This window comes from Numida meleagris, chromosome 6 (genome assembly GCF_002078875.1).
Source record: "Numida meleagris isolate 19003 breed g44 Domestic line chromosome 6, NumMel1.0, whole genome shotgun sequence".
Lineage (NCBI taxonomy): Eukaryota > Metazoa > Chordata > Aves > Galliformes > Numididae > Numida > Numida meleagris.
Window position 1 is genome coordinate 29,572,596 of NC_034414.1, and position 13,339 is coordinate 29,585,934.

Here is a 13,339-nt window from a genome sequence, read left to right on the forward strand (position 1 = left end):
TTTCAAAAAAAGAGTATATGAATTTGTTCACCAAAAGCATTCCAGAACCATAGATAAAAAAGCAGAACGGCTTCAGAAGTGTTAGATATATTACCTTTGGGTTTTTCCCTTCTTTGGCCAATAAAGCACGTAATCTCTCTTGCGAAGGTGGTGCGACAAATATAATATATGGCTTCAAGTCAGAATTACGTAGTGTCTTCAGTGACTGTAGAAAAAGTATTAACTATTGAACATCTAACATTTCCATCCAATTAATCATTACAGTATTACTACCACCGCTCAGAATTCAGTCACCATTTCCTACAGAATTTATATTCCAATATTTCTCAAATTATGGAATCCAAACGTTTACTTTTGTTCAAGAATTACTGAAGGAATACCTTTCAGTATGCAGAAGCAAACAGGTAATCTAAATTGAACCAGGCCTCCTTAAAATGCTAGGGAATGAGAAATTTTTAATTGAGGGAAGAGGTCTTTAAAAAATTCCAGTTTAACCTTTCTTGTTTTGAAGATTAAAATACAGAACGTCAAACACTACATGCTTAGAGTGTTTTTTTGGCAGGCTACACACGTATCAAGAGACAACAAATAAAAAGAACCTGACTGTAGTTGGAATTTTCCAAAAGCTTCTCCATCTTCAAACACCTTGCAGTTATTCTACGAGCTCTAAGAATTAATTTTTCAATTAACTAAAGCTAGTGAGAAATATCTGGAAACCAACATCCCTTTTAACTTTAGCACAGATACAAAAGTTACAAAGGCAACCCTCTTGTTCCTTGTTTGAAAATACACAGAACACTCTAAATAGTCAACTGAACATCACTGAAAAAAAGTTGGAATAAACGTGGAGACAGATAGACTAATTTTACATCAACTTAAAACAGCTCTTTTAGACTTTCACAATAGCTGCTAAAATTGAAGCACAACAGGCAGCAGCTTCTGCCATACCTGAGTGTGAAGATTTAAAAGGCATATCTTGCCAGAGTTGATCACTTGCCGCACAGAGTCTATACTAGTACCATAAAGGTTCTTTTCAAATTCTCCGTATTCAATAAACTTCCCTGCAGCTATGTCATTCTCAAATGCTTGTCGGGATATGAAATGGTAATCCCTGCCAGCTACTTCAGTCTCTCGCCTGCTCCGAGTTGTATCTACAAACAAAAGCCACAAAAAATAAACTGAATGATATATACCTGTTGAATTGAAAAGGAAATATCAATATTTGATTAAAGTAGCCAAGAAATACATGTATTTTATTTTCTGAAATAAATAATCCTGGAGTGATTGAACTGTAAAGACTGAACCTATACTTAGATATCTCCTTATATTCATCTAAGAAAAACAGGTCAGTTAAGAAAAGAATAATTTCACCTGTGCAGCTGCATTCTGGATGTGAAAAACAGCTGTTATTTGTTTATAAGACTAATTTTGGGTACAAAACATATTCTATATAAAATTCAGTGAAATGTAAATACTTTGGAAAGGTATCTACGTCACCTAAATTTAAGTTTATGCAGGATAGCTAGTTCAAAAATTATTTGGCAGATGTGCCTGTTTCTTTAACCTTATGTAACTCATTCCAACCTTATTCAGGTTGAAAAATATGCGTGTCATAAAATGCCTCTATAGCACTTTGCTGTGACACTGGATTTGTATTTACTCACAAAGGCTAGCATCTCCCACACAAGACATAATTTGTCTTTCACCGAAAAGCTGACTATAACCTACTCAAAAACCCCTACGTCCAAATTACAATTTTCATCACAAGAGGATTTGTGTGTAGGCAATGTTTAGAATAAACAATCATATCTGCCTATCAAACTTACGGGGAACAGCAGAGGCAAAGCGATCCACTTCGTTATTCATAAGTCTCTGCCGCAATTCATTTTGGCCACAGTTCTGTGGGCCAATGAGAACAATAGGTCGTTTTCTATTTGCTGGTTGATGATACAGTGACATTTCCTCATAAGTCAAAATTTCCTCATTATCATAATCTTGAAAGAAAAACAATAAAAAGGTCAACATATTATTGCTTGTTGAACATGTCACTTGTCCTACAGCATGAAGTTTCTGGAAGCTCCCTTCTACAACCCCAAAGATTAAGACCTGTCTAGTAAACCAAGACATTTTTTTGTTTTCTGGGGAAATAAAGCGTTTCCACTCTTTATACAAGAGTATTTGTTAAATCTTCTATAGTTACTTACAAATGCACACTACATAAAGATGTTACGTACCATCATTTTTATTTGCATTGTATAAAACCTTCTTCCGTTTCTTTTTGTTTTTCTTTGCGCACCAGAGTTTTCCTAATGAAAATAAAATCATCACAATTACTTACCCAAGCAGTAAAAAGCTTCCCATGTTACTGACTATCTGGATTTGCAGATCTGAAAACACTAGGTTCTTTAGTTTATTACACCAGTAGGGTGTATGAAGCAAATTCCGCACAGCAAGAGCTTCAACTGGGTCTTGCTACAAGTAGGTACAACTCTTAAAGAAAAAGGAGGCATTTCAAATTCCCTTACATTAATCTACTTGTACATTATTATGTACATTAATTGTACATAATAATTATGAGAAAATAATCTTATTGATACAACTAAATTCAGGACTGCATTTACATCAAGAACTTCAAACAAGCACCACATTTGTATTACAAAAAATGGAGAATCTTCTGTAACTCTACACTGACAAAGTTCCAGATAATACTAATCAAAACCACTATTAGACTTTTTTTTCCTTGAAAAGCATAGATCTAACCTGATTTTTCCGGCTCCTTGTCTTCTTCTATAGTTTGCTTCATTGCTTCTCTTTGTTGCTGAAAACTTTTTCCTTAAAGCATTTTAAAGAAAACATAAAAAAAAGTTAATTTTTGAAAACTATTACTACATATAGTCATAAGTAAATGTATACCTCAATATCATCTTGTAACGACTTGCTCAGTTTGCTAAGATTTTAAATCCCTGATATTTCTAGTAGAATATGTCATATAATAGAAATTTGTTGGGGGAAAACCATGCTTGTCAAAGATATAAAATTCTATCACCCCAATAGAATGAATCTCATTAAAATTGAGCTCAAGCTTCAGCAAGGAGCACAGTTAATCTGTATATAATATGTACATTAACAACATCCTTCAAAACTGAAGTATTTGGAAGTGATGAACTCATATTTACACAAAAGCGTCTGTTGTCTTTATAGCATTGCCTATTTCACGTGACATTTATAGCCAAATTTTCAGGATTTTTTTTTAGTTATTTTGTAGTATTCATATGGTGCTTTTAAAATAAATATTACTTTTTAAGTTCCATGTTTGCTGTCAAGTAAGCCACATACCTAGCACTATGAAATGCATTTGTATACTTCCTTAGAATTTTCATATTGTTTGACTACCTCTTTCTTCAGCTATGTTAATATATGAAACAATGCTGTAGTTAGTAGTGAACAGGAAACTAAGGACTCAGCTGATTTCCTTCCCATCATGTCCTAAAATTTGTCTGAATGGATGGATGGAAGGACTGAATCTAAAAATACTAGAGTAAGACTTGCAGAGGTTAAAGTTGATGAGATTCCTTCCAAAATATAATCATCAAATGAGAGTTGCACAGCACTCATACCTTTCTGGGTAGTTTTGTCTGAAAAGTGAAAATATGGGGAAGACTACATTCTTATCACTATGATGATACATTTTTCTTATTTTTTAATGTTATGTGTTATATTTATACTACATTTTTAAAATTTCAGCTTGAAAAATATTACGCTACATTTAAAATCAGCGTTCCCCTCATCTTACTCAAATGTCATAAAGTAACAATATATTATTCTATGGAATTAACGTGTTCATCTGCAAAGACCTGTGATGAACTGGAATGCAGTACATAGGTCAACAGAAAAATTATATACTGACTTCAGTTTCTGAAACTTCCATTACTCAAAGGCCTCCAGCAGTTAGAAAGGAAGCTTGATTATTACAATAACTGAAGCTCTTTGCTAAGTGAAAACATGTACAAAATTACTACCTGAGAACATATTTTTCAAGGATGCTACTTGAAATAGTGAGAAACCTAAAAGATACTCTCATCTCCAGAGGCAACAAGCAGGTTGAAGTCCAATTTTGCTGCTGTAGCCAGTAGAGGGAACTCTGAATCCACAGAGTCTCCAGGGTAAAAGGAAACATAGAGTAATTCAGGAAATGTGAAATGCAATGGAGGTTGTAGTTTTACTTGACATTTAACATTTATACATGGACATGCTTACAAAAGGTCAACCTTTATTATGAAACCAGTGGGCTCTGCTGCAAAAAGTTCGAAGTTACAGGTATTTAAGGATGTGCATATGAGTATGGGTGTATGAGGCCTTAAAAAAAAAAATCAAAATATTGACTCCTATAACTATGGGAACAACCACCTTTCAAGGCTTTTCTAGATCTTTATTTACCAGGAATGAGGCCTGCCAGTGGTTGGTTATCTTCATCTCCATCTCTGTAAGCCTGCCACCAGTTTGGATCTTCTTGGCTGATCACATGGAGTATATCTCCTTTTTGAAAAGACAGGCCTAACTCTCGGCAGGGGACATAAGGGTCATCAGAAGGATCATAGTCAAAATGTGCTTTCACATGTATCTGTGGAAGATAAAAATGTAAAAACAGGAGAAATCTGTGACTTCAGAAGAGTTACACCTCCCTCATCCTGTGACTAAAGATGAGGTTTGATATATAAAAGATAACTCCTATAGAATGCACACTTTATCTAGGGCATATAGGAGATACTGGAATGGATAAAAGCCCAAAATTCAAGTTTTATTGATACTAGCGCCTACAAAATTTTTTCACCACCTTCGGAACCAAAAAAAAAAACCTCTCAGCTGCAAATTCAAGCCCTTAGAACTCAAAAAGAATCATAGATATTCCGATTTATTTATATTTAAATAGTAAACACACAGAATGAGACCCATTTTCTGGCTTTCAGATGAAGTTTCACTTCAAAAATACTTTACTTGGCCATTGAACATTTAAATTGTTTTTTTGTTTTTTTTTTGCTGTGATAGAAACCTGTGCAATCAAATCTTCAAATTCTTGAAGTTGTCTGAGAAAAGGCTACATTAGCTAAAAAGATAGTAATCAAAGCATCCAGTATACAGATTTTTCTTCATAAAGCATATTTACAAATTGCAGTAAAACGTTTTTAAATTCTATCAATTCAACTGATATATAAAATTGAGAAACTGAGAAGTTCCAAATAGAATTTCAAAAGCATAGGTAGTGTTACTTTTATTTAATTCCTATTGTTTTAGAAACAGAGTTAAAAACATACTGTATGTTTCAGCTTATCACTGTCAATCATTTTCAATAGTTAATTCAGGTGCAAGTCTGGTAACAAACTATTTAAATAATTGCAATTTGCTTTTTGTTTTGCTGTGTAAATAACCTACAAAACAACTTTCTAAGCTCTACTGGAAAAATAGGGTATGTATCACCAAGGTTATGTAAAGCTACTTACAACGGTCTCCTTTGCAGGAGGTGGCTTGCTCTGCTGACTGGGAATCAATACAAAGGTCAGAGTGCCGTGCATATCAGCCTGAGATAAAAAAAACCAGACTTTTAATACACAAAATGAAAATCTGACTATTATTCTAATGAATAACACTTTAGAAAATGCTTCAAACAGTCCTAGAAAAGTTAGTTCCTAAAAGCGCATCATATACCTATAAGCAGAGTAAAAGATATAGTAGAGATACAGATGCAGTGATTCAGCAACGTACTAGAAATCCAAATGTTGATATTCAGATTACAAAAGTCTAGAGTTCCAGATTATGTATAAACTATTTCTGTTTTAAAGAGAACACTTGCAACTGTATCAAGCAGAGACTTGAGACAAATGGAGTACCAAGAATTACATTCTCTTGTTCTGCTCGAAAATACCAAGTGGATCTGTGATAGCAAGAAAAAATACGTAAAAGACTTTTACCCTGAAACTGCTTAAGCACAGCAGCGTTTTTAAATCTAAACATTTCTAGTATGTTTTTATGCCGTTAACACTACCAAAGTATACAGAAAGCTTTTTAAAAATTTAACCTGAACACTCAAGTCCTGCATAAGTATCTAATATTGAAACTGACAGCATCTACACAGAAAGGAGAACTTAATACATGCCTTGGCTTAAGAGCAGTCTTAGTTGTTTGCATACTCTTGTACACAGTTAATTTCTGCATGTAATAAACAACTAGGTAAAACACGCGTTCCAAATCCTGAAGAGGTCTGTGTGTCTCACTTCCTATACAACATTCCATGAACCGTAACAACTGATGTTGCATAAACTAAAGCATACACGTGTATCACCAAAAATTGACACTTAAGGCTTAAATGAAGTACACATAATCGAGGATAACATGATTAGGCTGCAGGAAAGGGAAACTGACCATTTTCAGTCAGTATGCATAGTTTCTTGAGGAATGTGCAGAATTTCACAGTGATAGCATGAGTAGCCTTGTCTGAAGTCACGTGCCAGTTCATTATCATTTTAGGCACAAGGGGTGAGGCAAGAATTAGAATGCAAGTAATTTCTTTCTCTCCCGTTCTTAAGAATTCTCTGGGGACTGAAACGTTTTAGAACTTCTAAAATTTAACACTACAAAACAAAAAAAGGCAACATATAAATAATTATGAAGCTTAAAAATTAGTTTTTTAAACTAGGAAATTTTGAGGTTTTTACCAATTGCCCTTATAAACATATATTATATATATATATATTATATTCTTCTCTCTTTGGAGAATTCTTCTCTTACATTATTCTCTTCTCTCTGGAGAAGAGAAGGCTCCAGGGAGACCTCACTGCGGTCTTCCATTACTTCAAGGGAGCATATAAACAGAAGGGGGAACTACTGTTAACATGTGTTGGTAGTGATGGGACAAGGGGGAATGGTTTTAAACTAAGACAGGGGAAATTTAGGTTAGATATTAAGAGGAAGTTTTTCACTCAGAGGGTGGTGACGCACTGGAACAGGTTGCCCAAGGAGGTTGTGGATGCCCCATCCCTAGAGGCATTCAAGGCCAGGTTGGATGTGGCTCTGAGCAGCCTGGTCAAGAGGTTGGCAAACCTGCCCATGGCAGGGGGGTTGAAATCAAATGATCTTTGAGGTGCTTTTCAACCCAGGCCATTCTATGATTCTATGATAAATAATCCATATGTATATTTATTACATCTTTTATTCTGTAACTCTAAGTTGCAGAACCTGCTCAAGTGCAGAACAAGATCTCTGCAGAGAATTAAACTGCTACTGTTTAATTATCTATTAAGCACATCCAAAACATTTTTTTCAAAAGCAAAAGACATCGTTGAATATGGATGGCTTCTTTTGAAAATACAGATGGCAATAGAGCCAATTGCATAAAGGACCTCAGACACCTCTGATCCAAAATCACATGGAGACCGAAGGCTTTTCAAATAAACGGCTCATGAAAACCATTTCTGCTTCTAATTCTCTCCACCTGGCCTCCCTCCATGCATTAATTGAACAACACCAAGAGAAAAGATGAACAATGTCCATTAAGAACTACAGACTTACACTAAAGACTTCATTTATTGATAACGCTTGTATTTCCCATAATAATGCAACTTACAGCAGAACCCAAGTCTTTGTCCTGATTTTCATTTGTACATATAACTTAGATTCATTAACTAATTCAAATATTTACTACATACATTTCTTTGGAATTTCTTCCCAAATATCCATTAATAACTATGTGCTAGTGAGTATTTCCAAAGCTTTTTATTAAAGGTGGAAAAAATTGATTTTCATCCATTTTCACTTTTACAGAATGATCTTCCCTGATGGAGACTAAAGACTCACTGTAAGGATCCAAAAGACCTATCTCAGACACCAATCAATAGCAGGTGGCAGGGAATAGCATGGGAACAGAGCAATATCGGGCAAAGTGAAGTATGTACAATTCCCAGCTTCTGGCATCCTACCTTGCCGCAACTTAGAGAGAATGTTTCTGCCTTTACTAGTTCCTGATGGATTGTTTGCTGGTTTTACCTAGTAGCTTTTGAATTGATGCACGGTTTTGACACAAATGTTACAAGTGTAACAAAGAGAAAAATACCTTACCTTGGTAAACTGCTAGACAAAAAGGTTTTTTGTCAGGAGGGAAAGAGTAAGAAGTCTGGTCAGGTAGAAGTCCACACGAAACAATTTGCGGTGGGTTGAGCCCAGCCAGAAACTACAAACCCTCCGCCAACTGCTTACTCACTCTCCTCCCCTCCCCAAAAGGGGTAAGGGAGAGAATTGTAAGATCAAAAGCAAGAAAAACTCATGGGTCAAGAATTTAATAAGTGAATATTTAAAACAAAACTAATTAAAAAATCAGCACCAAGGAAATCACTCACTGTCCATTTTTTCTTCCTAAGCATGATATTACTTGGCATGAAGTATCACTTTGGTCAATTCAGAACATCTGTCCTCACTGTCCCTTCACAACAACTTACTCACCTACTCACAGGAAGGGACAGAGTGAAGAAGAGATACGGCACTGACACTGCACAAGCACTTCTCAGCAACACTGAAACACTGTTTTTTGAAGAGACAGATAATCTACTGTAGAGGTGGTGAACTCCACCTCAGCCAGGCAGGACCAAAATCATGCAGGCACACATTCATTGATTATTAACTGAGGACTAAACCAGAGACAGATGAAAAAAATCATGGCTTTTCAGAGCTAAGCAAAGCCTTTCTTAGAAGTCATTAAAACAAGTCTCAAGATGGTAGCTTGACTCTTTGGTATTTGTAAGGTTCAGTTTTGCATTTAACTGCCATTATACTTGCTAAAATTTCACTTCACACAAGAAAGCAAGCTTGAAATAGCCTTCTATGTGTGAGCACTGAAGTATGAGAGTGAAAATGTCTCTAAAATAATTCTAAATATTACAACAAAAGACAAGCAGAGCTAACAGAGCTAACTTCACTTACAGAAGTATTTTTTGCAAGGAAAATGAAGTGCCCAACTCACCAGTAAATCAAAAACTTCATTAACATCTTTTCCACGAATCTCAATGCCATTAATCTCCAGAACTTCGTCCCCTTCATGTAACAGCCCACTCTTCTCTGCAGCACCTCCTTTGACTATCCGACTAATGATGACAGAATCCATTTCATTGCGAACAGTAGCACCCTGTGTAGTAGCAACAAATTCTGACTTTATTACATATCACAAACTCAAAGCCATCTATTGTAAGTATTTCAAGCCAGTAAGGACACATTTCTGTGTTGAAAGAAAATGCATGTAACAGCTTGCATGTATGCAACTAATGCTCTAGTTTACAAAAAACCCACATTTGTTTCTTTAAGTGGTACTGAAGATTGAAGAATTGAACTGCTCTACACTGTAAGAGTTGTTTTCTTTTTTTAAAAGCCTTCCTAAACACTTATTTGAAAGATGCAAAATAGAAGATTAAAAAGAACATGAACACAATACAGCTTTCTGTAATTGGCACAAGGATCTAAGCTTTCCTGCAGCTAAGCTTGGATAGTAACTTCTATAATAAAACCCTGCCCAAATCCACGTTGATGGAAGCTATGCAGGCTCTAAGCAGTAACATGTCTACTGCTACATCAAAATGCACATAAAATATTCATTTATGACCATTTCTCATTTGGCCAGGTGAGGAAGAAAAATATTCCTAAGTTAAACGTAACTTTCACATGCAATTCTAAGACTTTCCCAGCTATCTGCAGATTGCTCACCTGCTTTACATATAACTGAGCAGGTACCAATACTTACCAGAGGAATATCTCGAGCTTTCTCAATACGAACTATTTTAACCGTCTCCCCTCCATACGTGCCAACGTTTTCATAAATTTTTTCATCTGCAGCAGGCTCGGGTTGCATTTCTTGTTCTGCAACCTTATCATGAGCTAGTAGAAGTGCCTAGCAGTAAATGAAATAAGCTCAGTTACAGAAAGATTCTCATTTTATATTCATACAAAATAGTAAAAATCTACAAAATTCTGCAATTTGAAAACTCTTTATAATTACAGAATATTGCAAACTGACTCAAGCAATAGAAAAGGTTTATCACAGCTATGTAGTTTCTACTTGCCAAAAATTTTGCTTTCAATTTTGGAAAATAATACAAAACTATTTTGAACACAAAATTGTGACTATACTTATGGCTTCTCCTTCCTGAAAAGAAAGACAGACATTGTTTTACTATGTATGTGAATGAGGATACAGAAGCAAAAAAAAAAATTACTGCAAGTCAAAACTACTCATGAATTCACTTCATCATTGGACAAAATTCCCTTTATGCATCCTTTGATAAGAGCGCAATAGCTCTATGTGTCAAAGAAAAAAACACAGAAAAGTAAAGTAGTTTACGTGTTGCCACTGACATTACTGATCTATTGCTACCTTGCTCATGTGAAAATTACCTTGTAATACCTGTGGAATACAACAAGGGCTGAATACAATTGTGCTACACTTCAGCAGTTTGCATTATGTGCCAGAAATTGGTAGCTGTTCATCTTAGAGAAATATAAGAGATCCGCACAGAGATCAAGAATTACATCCATCCCTGCTCAGTCAGTCCAGCAATTTGCAAGAAATAAAACACGCTCAAAACAGTGTCAGGACATATGTCCCATAAATTAGAAATCCCATTTTGTTTTACCTGCATGTGAGGGGCATTCAGCAAGGCATTAAGTTCCTGCCCATCCTTGTGGTGACTGGGTTTCAAAACACTCTGTACCTGAAAAGAAATGAAGTAAAACAGCTCTAACTCTACCCAGTGGTTTATCAATCCTCCTTCTCCAACTGAATCAGAAAACCCAAACTGCAATTATTCATGTTACTGAAAGTAAAATATGTGCACATAACTGTTATACTGACATACTGAGCCTGGACTTGTACACATTAGGAAAGCGTGCAGCGAGACCACAGGACAACTCCAGCATGATGTGCTTCCATGATTTTCAATCAAATGCAAGCTGGTATCCAGTATATCACATGGATTTCTCAGAAACTAGCAATGAGCTCAGCTACCACAAGAGATGTACACAAAGAAGTTAAGCTCAAGAAAGGAACCTGACAGCGTAATTAGCCACAATGTAGCCTACTACACAAATATGCCACATCTTTCAAAATGGACTAGTCTCTCACTAACGTGACCAGACTTCCTTTTCCTTAAAAGCAGATGGTTTATTTTTAACCCAGTATTTCTACCAGCAGCAAGACCGAAGATTCCAAGACAGGTTTTGCAGCACTTGCTGGAACATCTGCCTCAGAAACTCTTAAGAGTCAAAACTTCAAAAGACCAACATCTCAGCAAACCAGTTTTCCTCAGGTATTTTTTACGTCAGTTTTTTTTTCCCCTCCCCAAAGAAACAGAATAATCCACAGTAAGACAACAACTGTTCTTGCTCAAGCAGCTTTTGTTGCCAAAAAAGGTTTGCATTCCTGTTCAGTTAAACAGGCCTTGCCATCATCTCTTAAATACAGAAAATCCCTGTATGCTTTAAAGGAAAGTCAGGAGCAGGGAATTCCCCTTTATCTAAAGGCAAGGTTGAAGAAGATACTTTCCATAGTCATTATCTTCAGGCCTAATCTGTACCAAAGTCCAAAAGCACTAATGAAGCCGGAGGCATCAAGAGTAGATTATACGTAACAGCAGCTTCCTGTAAGATGGAAAACATTCTTTGCTCCCAAGAGTTTTTTACTCTTAAGGATGAAAAATGTGACATAAAAAAAAAATCAAGAACTAACTTTAAGAACTAATTTAGATACCATAGAGAACAGAAGGAATTCAGCTTCACATCAGCTTGACCTAAGTCATTTCTCTGCAGCTGCCAGGAAGCTATTATCCCCAGTTCGAAGTCCTGCAAGCAAGACATTTTGAACATGTGGCCAGAGGCTGAGCATTAGACAGAGGAAAAGATGTACTACATATGTCTGCAATTATTATTACATCTCAGAACCAAATCTGCACAGCTTTGTGAATTTATACAACAAATATTTAGCATAAGAACAATCCTAAACTATATATCATTTAAAGTAACATTTTGCGAGTTGCTACATGATGCACAGATAAACAGCCTGAAATAAAGGCACACAATAACAATAAGGCATATATACACTTAGATGTCAAGAACACCATCTTCCCTCCTCCTTTATTTTTCCATGCCTTGTAACTTGGCCCAACCAGTCAGCCATTCTCTGCGCAACATCCTTTATTGCAGCTGATTTTCCTACTTGAATAATTACATTATTAAACAACTCCTCCACCCCTTTCCTAAGGAAAAGAAAAATGCATTATTTATTTAATATAATAGTTGAAGCATTACGAAAGCTTCAGTCTGCTATGTGCAACACTTATTACACCGGTATTGCTGTATGTCAGATTGCTTTGTTATTTAAGGTAAAGAATTCCATGTCTTACCAGGTGAAGGAATCTGAATCTAGGCTGACTTTCCAGAAGTGACACACCACAGACAGTACAAGCATTCCATACTAAGCATGTGGCAATAATATTATTTTCTTAACCCTTCAGTCCAGTTTTTATGGTTAGTTACATTAACTTGAGCTCAAACAGCTCAAAAAAAAAATTAATCTATTAATATGGTTTCATTATAAAAGCCACAATTTGGAGGCACACTGTGAGGCACCTACCAGAGGGCACACACTGGAGTGATACTGACCATTCAGAATACAATCACATCTGCAAACCCATGTTGCAGCTTATGGAAATGAGCAGGAACACTGGGGGCCATGTACATCCACATTCTAAAGAATTTATACTGAAAGTTACAAATGTGCCTGATCTAATTTAATTTGCTTACACTTTCTGAAGTGAACAGCATCAGGTATTTAGAAACAGTTTATATAAATTGAGTCTGTTGAGTATATTTAATAGCAAGAACATATTCAAGGTATCTGAAATGTGGTGTTGCAAGCCAAAATTACCAACTGTCTTATATGCTGCATCAAATATTCTCACAAGGTCAAGATTCAGACCATGTTCCCATAATCCTTACCTCTATTTTGGTCAAATTTAAATGAATTAAAAATGAGTTTAATTACACTTGATATTTACTGGCTATTTTTGTTTAAGAGATGGACTACACAACATTTTATGGAGATTAGCTCACTAAAATGAATTCCTTAAACCTAAATGCTCCATTCCACCTTTTTAATTCAATAAAAGTTTATTAACAATGAGAGTAAAGAAAAATCCTGAGTTGCTGGAATCTGCTTACCAGAATCAATGAGAAAAGTACAAATGCACTAATGTGAAGAATTCCTTCAAGAGGACTAGAAAATAAGTATGTCTCATTCCACTTGTGTTGT

The 13,339-nt window shown here is 35.6% G+C and overlaps 1 protein-coding gene across 2 annotated transcripts in view; it reads right to left on the bottom strand.

Moving 5' to 3' along the window:
• Window positions 1–13,339, bottom strand: part of MPP5 (membrane palmitoylated protein 5) — a 53,123-nt gene that overhangs the window by 5,681 nt on the left and 34,103 nt on the right. For both annotated transcript variants that reach the window (XM_021401684.1, XM_021401685.1), the window contains 10 exons: window positions 10,668–10,745; window positions 9,779–9,925; window positions 9,008–9,169; window positions 5,499–5,576; window positions 4,438–4,621; window positions 2,761–2,832; window positions 2,235–2,306; window positions 1,827–1,994; window positions 949–1,151; window positions 95–205 (listed from right to left, as the gene is read on the bottom strand). In XM_021401684.1, the coding sequence (XP_021257359.1) occupies window positions 95–205; window positions 949–1,151; window positions 1,827–1,994; window positions 2,235–2,306; window positions 2,761–2,832; window positions 4,438–4,621; window positions 5,499–5,576; window positions 9,008–9,169; window positions 9,779–9,925; window positions 10,668–10,745 (1,275 nt within the window). The remainder of the gene's footprint in view (window positions 1–94; window positions 206–948; window positions 1,152–1,826; window positions 1,995–2,234; window positions 2,307–2,760; window positions 2,833–4,437; window positions 4,622–5,498; window positions 5,577–9,007; window positions 9,170–9,778; window positions 9,926–10,667; window positions 10,746–13,339) is intronic.